This window comes from Eimeria maxima, genomic scaffold (assembly GCF_000499605.1).
Source record: "Eimeria maxima Weybridge genomic scaffold, Emw_scaff1070, whole genome shotgun sequence".
NCBI classification, from domain to species: Eukaryota; Apicomplexa; class Conoidasida; order Eucoccidiorida; family Eimeriidae; genus Eimeria; species Eimeria maxima.
The window spans coordinates 4,964-13,216 of NW_013563390.1; the positions used below are offsets into that span (position 1 = coordinate 4,964).

The following is an 8,253-nucleotide window of genomic DNA, read 5'->3' on the forward strand; positions in this document are numbered from 1 at the left end:
TACAGGAGAATCCAGTGAAATTCCACTGTAGTGCCTGTGCACTCCAGTGATGGTGTAGTGCACATGGACTGCAATGGTTCACTCTGCGAAACCTCTAGCCGCTGTGGCCGGGAAAGGAAATGACATAAAATACTACTAAAGACAAATTAGAGCATTTATGCAAATAAATAAGGAAAACTGGAAACGAGCACCTACCGTCCTTCGCGACCGTGGGGCTGGCTGGAACGCTGAGGCACTGGCCCACCATCGGCGATCAAGGCGAGACAGATCTATTTTGGGTCTCCTTTTGCCTAAAAAAACTGAGAATTGGTGTTTGGCTTTACTAAGCTTGATTAGGGTATTTTAAGGGCAAGAATCTAGATTTTCGTGCTTAGCAGTCCAAGTGCACCATATAGTGAGGCCAGTTGACTCATGAAGTAACAACCGAGTGCGAGCGGTGTACTACAGGACTAGCGCTAGCTACGAAACGCACGCGCGTAGGTGCGCTTGGCGAAGTCGCAAGATATCGTTTATTCAAGAGACGATGAACTCCCTGATTTTCGAGTAATTTCCAAGCAGTGCTTTTTGACTTTTCTGTATGCTTTATATGCTTTAACAGGCATTCGCCATCAGAAAACCTACTGGGCGAAGTCAACACTGTGACCGGTCCGGCAAAGGCTCCGGCATTCTTCGCAACGTTTCTTCCTTCCATTATCTCATTTCAGCGAACTTCCAGGGTAATTTTTCTTCGTCGTGTTTGTACTGATTATTCGCCGTGGACCTAGAGCTTCTGGTTCCAAAGAAGGCGCCCCCCTCCGCAGCATCCCGCACACACAAGCCACTCCTGACCATGAGAAGCTTCGGGGCGATCTCTGCCATTTTGGCATTCTGCCTTTCCTCCGCAGAAGCTAATTCTGGACTGAAGTGGGTGACATGGCCAGAAAATGGGTCAATCAAATTCTCAACGCCCGCGGCACCACAAAGACTTGCCGTAGACGTCGTCGACTGCATGAAGGTCGATGTGAACTTCCCAGAGAACTTGGTGAAGGTAGAACTTCCAAGTGGAGAATCTCTTGAACTGACCTCCGGCGAGCGCCTGCAGCCCAACGGAGGACAGCTGGTAGTGCTCTTCTCCAGCTTTGGCGGCCAAGGCCACGTCATTGTCAATGGGGAGGACGTTGCTGGTGGGTTCGACACTCGCATGAGCAGTTTCGCCGTTCCTGAATGCTTTATTTCCAGGGTGCGCGTAACAAGTCCAGATGGAGGGGAGCTGCCTTCGGAGAGCCTCGTTGCCATATCGGAGGAGATCGTGAACAACTTCAAGAAGTCTTACGGCGCACAGTCCGTGAATGTGGAGCAATCGGCGTAAATAAGTGTTCTTACGGTTCCTTTTCAGCTCTGTTCCTGTTCCAGTGGGCTAGTAGTGAAGGAGTGCCAGATGCCCGTGTGTTTGTGGAGGTGTGCATATTCTGCATACTCGTACACCACAGCTTCCTTCGAGGAACTGTTTCAGAGGCGCCCCACGATTTGTGGGGCCACTCTGGTTCGCGCCTCTGGCAGGAGCTACTGCGCCCTGTTGGCTTGCAGGCTGCGTCACATGGGAACCGTAGACACGGAAAATGACTTCATTTGGGAGCCGTCGACAGTGGCGACTAACCTGTAGCGCAGCGTAGTGACTTGGGGCACTTTGCTCCTCAACACAAATTCCGCTTCGGACTTTCAACAAGGGCGAATGCGGGTGGTGGAAGAGAACTGGTCAGAAGTCTTAGTTGCCCCAGCACGGTTCCAGACCGTGTTTGCTGTCTGGTGGGTTAGCTGGCTCGCTTCCATTCGGAGCGACGGCCCAGTTCTGCTTAAATTTATAAGGCGTTTATTTGGCAGCAAACAGAAGATATAGCTTCCTACGATGTGCCGGCCACGCACTAAGGTGTAGCATGTGTCAGCATAAATTAGCGTAGCGAGCTGGAGTGTCGCTAGACGCCTGGTAGGCTGTTTGCTAGTGCTGCCCTCAAGCAAGTGCGTAGTACAGGTAAATTTTGGTCCCTTTGTCTAGGACATGGGCAGGGACACTTAAGCAGCAAATGATGCCGCGATGAGATGCAACTGGCGAACGTAGGGCCCCAGCACCCGAAAGCGAAGTTGAACGCTTCACTGACGGGCCTCCTGCCTCCTGCAGACATGCCTCCCGAGCTTCTCTACTGATTTCTTCAATATTTTTGCCGACGGCCGTGGCGCTTCCCTAAGTGCCACGCAGACACAAGAAGCAAATAAGGAGTTGTCAGAACTCTCAACTGATCCATCGCATCCAACATCAGCTGTCGACGGCGTGGTCTGTCCATAACATCCTAACTTTCCTTGGCGCCTGACGTGTGCAGACATAAGGACCTGGGGGCCTACGCTAGAAGAAGGCAGGGTCTCGTACTTTTCAACAAAATATTTTAGCAGTCCTCACCTAGCGAGCGCCGGGTGTGCCTTTGCCCATCGCGCCCATTTTCTGTAAGCAACATCCCAACTCATTTCCTTTGACCGGCCTTGTCTCCTGTTAGTCTTGTTGGCGAGGTCTTTCAGTCGGCGTTCCTGGCGCCGCTGCGCTGCAGAGAATAAGAGTGAATCGGCAGTGTTGCGGTTCCTTTCCTCTGAACCTAGCGAACTATCTGTCGATCGCTGTGCCTCTTGGGCCCGCTGCAGGAGAATCTCCAGTGCCAGGCGTTTCGTCGTCGCCTTAGTGCGATCTTCTCTAGTACCAATATAATCTTGAGGAATGCGAAACGGGTTTGACTGTCCTGAGACACGTCACAAGAACTCCTTGCAGCCGGCTAGACGACATTCAACTACATCCAAAGACAGCCTACGCCCCAACTAGCGGAAAATTGAAATACAGGTAAGGCGGAGTGAGAGAAGGGGAAGAACTTGGGTAACGCTGAGGGAAACAGGCGCCGCTGAAACGTATACTAGTGGCTTACCCGCCTTGTTCCTCTGGGCACCACCAGCGATGCCGTGCTTCTCTTCAGACTTGCTGGTACCGAGGTTGCTGGCCTCGGAAGAGCCACCTGTGGCATCACAAGCGCCATCATTGGGTTGACCTACCCAAGACTGATCGTTGGTTCAAACGAGGAAGCACGACAGGGCAGGGGGTTAACTGCGACTTACCGACTGGCAAAAGCTCGTTCCGCCACTTCCGGTCGAAGCTGCGCTGCATGTCAAGTTCGTGGGCACCTGTGTAGTTCGACGGGTCTGGAGCACTTCCAATGCGGCCTTTCGCTCTCGTTGCACTGCAACTGAAGTCTTCAGCCGCGAGCGTTTCTTCATCAAGGAAGACAGCCCCACCTAAAGGTGGCCTGGACGGTGACCGCCTAGAGACTGTGTCTTTGTGCGTGCGAGCGGTGGGCTGCCTCTGTCTCTGCTGCTGCTGCTGCTGGGCGTTGAGAACAGCACTCAGATCTGGAAGAGGCCCTGGCGGGCATTGAGACATATGTTGCACTGGTGCACACCTCTTGTGCTCACTGTCCCATGACCCCAAGTCGAGCGTCGCTACGTTTCCTGCAGCGTCCTGCACTCTAGGAAGGCACATGTCAATTTCTACAGCGGCTCGACCAACGCGTCGCGCTCGCCAATCGTTGGCGCGGAGGAGGTCTAGCGGCCGTTTGCTTGCGTTCCTAGCTGGAGCCCCCGAGGGATCTTCTCTCCCTGCTGGGCTTAGGCTCAGCTTCTTGGACTGCTGTGGATGCTTTTCGTTCTGGTTAGGCCTCTGCGCCTCCAATGCTGATTTTCCAGCATATTCAACGCACGCCTCTAGAGAAGTGGCGCAGTCCCCCTCAAACTCGACTCCGACCCTCTTGCAGCAATGCAGACTAGCGGAGCTAGCAGCAGCTGCTGAGGAATCAAGGCGAACCTCGTGAAATACGTTTGCGGCCCATGCGGAATTGGCGGGCTTCGCAGATTGTCGAGGATTTCTCATATCTACGTGCAGAGAAGAGGAATGCAAGGCGTCTGACACGGGAGCAGACAAGGGAGTGGCGTTGGTGTTCACTTCTTGCAGATATCTGGCAGTAACTTCGCCCGCTAGTGGCTCTTCGTGTGGCTCTGTAGCCTTGTGTACATGCCTCATCGTGCAGGACGAAGAAGGCAGCAAATCCCGTATAAGGGTTTCAGCGCAAGACACATCCGGCAGCGGCAAAGCCCCTGCGGCTCTATCAACGGCGGCGGCAAGCACTGAACTCAATGCTGTCCTTCTCCTAACAGCTGAAACCTCTTCCACCGTAAACTCGGTTCCACCAAGTGCGTCTACTCCCGCTTCATCCTGAGGCGAGACAGCAATGAGTTCCAGCGCCTTGCGATTTAAAGGGCTTTCTCCCTCAGCCGCGAGGTCTTCTGCTTCACCACTGCCCTTAGGCTCATCACCAGAGCAGCCGCCTTCCTCTTGGGTAAGTATCCGATCCAGCGATCTGCTGGCGGCACTGGAAAGCGGTGTTCCCCAGCGCTCAAGAGCGCGGGCAACGGGGTCGTCTGGGGCTTGCACCAGTTGCTTGTCCTGCTTCTGTGCCTCTCGCTCAGGTGACCCTGTGGCTGTAGAAGCTGCTAGCCCTGGCGTAGTCGCCGTCTTTGTGTGTTCAGCTGTGGACAAAGAGCTCACTCCTCCCCCCAGTTTGTTGGCCTCCTTCTTCAAGCGCCGTGCCTCGACTAAATTTGCCGCCTGTATGATGCAAACAAAACACAACAGCCCCACACTGTGCGGATTATGCCCCCTGCTAGCATCATTGAGCAGCCACCGAACTGCAGTGAATGCTCTGCAGCAGGAACCACCCTTCATGGCAAAGAGGGGCATGGATGCGAGGAGACGACACGCGAGGGTCAACGGAGAATAGAGGATCTCATGAACAAAGCTTTTCCCTTTGCTTGCCTTGAGGCGGAGTCTCCCAATGACAAGTTCCTTTGACAGCCGTAGCTTCTCTATCTCCGCACGAAGATGGTCTAGACCTCGGTGGCGCAGGGCACTGACCGCCAATGGGGGGCCTGCACATCCCTTGAACTTCTTCATCTCAACTGAAGCCTGCAGTGTCATGCATCCAATCCTCAACGGCCCCACGCATGCATCACAGCTACCCCGCCTCTAGGCCTTGGAGCCCAGAAGAAGAAACAATTGGAGCTTCCCAGGTGCAGCGGACGAGGCTACGGTTGCCCCGCTAAGGTATGAGTGGGCGACTTGAAGGCAATGGCTGGAACTGTAAATTCAGGGTACGGAGGGTCACACAAACATACGATCTGAAGAATCTTTATAAGGGACTTTTGCTCCGGAAGGTCAGCCTTCGTTAGCACAAGCTGGAAAGGGATGCGATGCCGCTCGAAGAAAGACAGAAGACATATATCGCTTGCTTTCAGCCCCCAACGCGCGTCCACAAGGAGGAAGACACGCTTGAGATTCCTGGCAAAGGAAAGCCCCAACAGCAGCAGGGACAGCAGCAAATTCTGTTTTCTGGTGGCAGTCCCCCTACTCGAGAGCGCTAGCGTCTGCCCCACGCCATCCGTGGGTTTTTGCAAGCCTTCAGTACAGTAAACACCTGCGCTGAAAGCTACTGTGCTGGTGCACACAGAGAGAAGACCCGTTGCTCTGGGCTGGAATAAACGCACGGGCGAGCCTTGAGGTAGAAAAGAGACATTTCTGTCCACTGCAACCTCTTGGATGCTTCAGCCTCAGCATAGCCATATCCAGGGAGGTCCACGAGACATATACAGCATGGAGAACCGGCCTGAGGCGCACGGCACAGAACTTTGTCCTCCAGCCAAACCTAAGCCCCGCCCTTCCTGGCGGTGTTGTTTCTGTGGGTGTCGATCTCTGCCCATACAGGACTGTCTGATCTCTCTTTATGTGCCTGTGCCTGTGGCTCTCTTTTTGTTTCCAGTGTACACCTCCCCCTCCGTTGTTTTCCGTCGGCGAAGCGCCGCTGCCTGCTACCCTCTCGTTGCGTAGGAACTTGGCCGTTCCACCCGATGTCTCATTCTGCATCTCAGGTGCTGACAGCCTCAACAGCGCGAGGCCGGTGTGGCAAGGACGGATGTTACAATAGACAACCCTTCAACAAAGGAATGATACGCGATGTAGGTAAGCACCGTGGCGTCTGAAGGCTCACCTTAAAAAAAAAGAGCGACTGAGTACTGCCTGGCCGGCGTGACACCGCCGCAGTGCCGCTTCGCCCACAGAGTTCATTAAGTAGTGTACTCTTTCCAGCATTCGATCGACCCGCAAACGCTACCTGACCCAAGCACAAGCTCACCAATGCAACACCCTGCCCCCAACTGCCCACAACACGTGCATGCCCACCCCCTCCTTGTGACGCTCCTTTCGGCATTCGGCTTCTCCATGCCAACGGAAGAAGCCTCGTCGCAACTCACAATTCAACAAACAACAAAGTGAATCATTTAACCCCAACGCTGTCTCTCCCTCATTTGTACATCCCGCCCTGGCAGCAGCCGCTGTGGAGGGCGCAACGGGCGAGCAGCGCCGGCCCACCTCGGCTCTCAAGTGCTAACCTCGGGATACAAAGGAGGCGGCAACTCCTCCACAGTCAGGGCATTTTTCCACAACCGCAAGCGAGGCTTCAGCTGCTGCAAGAAGAAAGGGCACCGTGCAGAGACCGCCTGCGGGTCCCCTGGCCACAAACCGCATGACACACGGGCCCCCCGAAACGTTCAACGCAACCCAACTAAAATCCCCCTGTTGAAACGCTGTGAATCCGCCAGGGGCAAGCGAAAAACAAGCAAAAAGGGTGAAAGCACAAACCGCACATGGAATACAAACATGCCACTCACCCCTCTTCAGAAGACGCTGTGCTCGTTGGCACCGGGGTCTCCCGAGACCCTCTCTCAGCACGTGTAATTGGAGCTTTGGGTCAAGGCGTTTGATGGCCCGTAGCTGCTTCCTCAGAGGGACAAGATGTGGGGTGGCCCCCCCCTCAGAAGAGAATCCGTGGGCCCCCACCGGCCTTGCGGGCAGCGACGGAGGTACTGACCCTAGGGTGCTACCACCTGACCAAGCTCCGTAAGGAATCCGCAGGTGCCTATGTATGTCGTGAAGACGTGACAAGGGGATGGGCAAGCAACCTGGCGAGTACTGGTTGTGTCTTCCGGAGGCGAGGAGAGGCCAGGGAAGGCGTAAAGAAAGACGGGCCGAAAGGGACCGGTTAAGCGCAGCCGTAGGACCAAAGAAGAACGGAAGCGGACAGAGGGAGGCAAGGGGAGGCCCCAGGCGGAGAGGATGCAACAGAAGGGGGCCTCCGGCTGTGCGAGCTGGGGCAAGACATAAGCAGCACGACAGGGAGGTACGCCGCACAGCCATCCCTTGTGAGACCCTGAGACTCACAGGGAAGAAGGAAGTGAAGACGAGTAAAGAAGACGACAGGAAGTCATTGAGTGTAAGCTGCTGAACCTGTGATAAGCAAACGCACAGGCATGAAATGGCGGTGCTGCCCCCACTGCGGTAAGCCGCCGGCGTACTATGAAGTCTCAAGGAAAGCTAATGAACGAGACACACAATAAATACTAACTGAAAGACAATTCCATATAACTACGGGAGGTCGATCGAACGACCTCGCCAACAAGGCACAGCTGCCGCTGACAGGGGCTGGACAAGTCTGCACCGGCACTACAATACTTCAGCCTGTACAACCTTTAGCATCCTCCTCCGCAAAAGGAAAAAATATAACATACTACTAGTGCGTTTATGCGTTTATGCATGAAATACGGAAAACCAGCTATGATCTCAAACAGGCTATCACGCCCGTGGGGCTGTCTGGGACCCTGAGGCAATGACTCACCTTCGGGGATCAGGGTCTATCTGCAGCTCTGATCTGTTTCGGATATTTTTTGGGCTTATATATTTGGGCAGGAGTTGGTGATACTTTTTTATATGCTAGGCTTATTTCAAGGTAAGAATCGGGATTTCCCGTCGATCAATTCTGGTGTACCATACAGCTGAGCCAGAGAACTTGCGTAGTCGCAGCCGAATGCGAGCTTACTACATTTGGGGGTTGTTGCGAGGGGTTTTTCTTTCCACACTCCTAGCTGTGCAACGAATTTAACTCCTACGAACCATTGGGGCCTCTCGCATACCATCATGGGGAGAATTAGAGCTATAAACCTACCGGAGACGTAGGTGCACGAACCCTAACTCGCCGGACCGTGCTTCAGGAAAGCGACAGTGGCCTAACAGTACAGATCAACGCACCAACAGCGACACAAAGGGGAATTGAAGGGACTGTCGAACTCAAACAGAGTGAT

At 54.2% G+C, this 8,253-nt stretch overlaps 2 protein-coding genes across 2 annotated transcripts; one reads left to right on the plus strand and one right to left on the minus strand.

The window, feature by feature from the left end:
- Positions 1 to 829: 829 nt before the first annotated feature.
- EMWEY_00048180 (hypothetical protein, conserved) lies at positions 830 to 1,348 on the plus strand (the record flags this gene model as incomplete). The annotated part of the gene is made up of 1 exon (XM_013477255.1): positions 830 to 1,348. One exon carries the CDS (start codon positions 830 to 832, stop codon positions 1,346 to 1,348), a length of 519 nt encoding a protein of 172 aa, XP_013332709.1.
- Positions 1,349 to 2,127: 779 nt separating this feature from the next.
- Positions 2,128 to 7,312, minus strand: EMWEY_00048190 (GTP-binding conserved hypothetical domain-containing protein, putative; the record flags this gene model as incomplete). Its single annotated transcript, XM_013477256.1, has 9 exons — positions 2,128 to 2,218; positions 2,432 to 2,762; positions 2,943 to 3,029; positions 3,130 to 5,029; positions 5,239 to 5,401; positions 5,608 to 5,726; positions 6,108 to 6,230; positions 6,508 to 6,626; positions 6,787 to 7,312. 9 exons carry the CDS (start codon positions 7,310 to 7,312, stop codon positions 2,128 to 2,130), a joined length of 3,459 nt encoding a protein of 1,152 aa, XP_013332710.1.
- Positions 7,313 to 8,253: the final 941 nt, after the last annotated feature.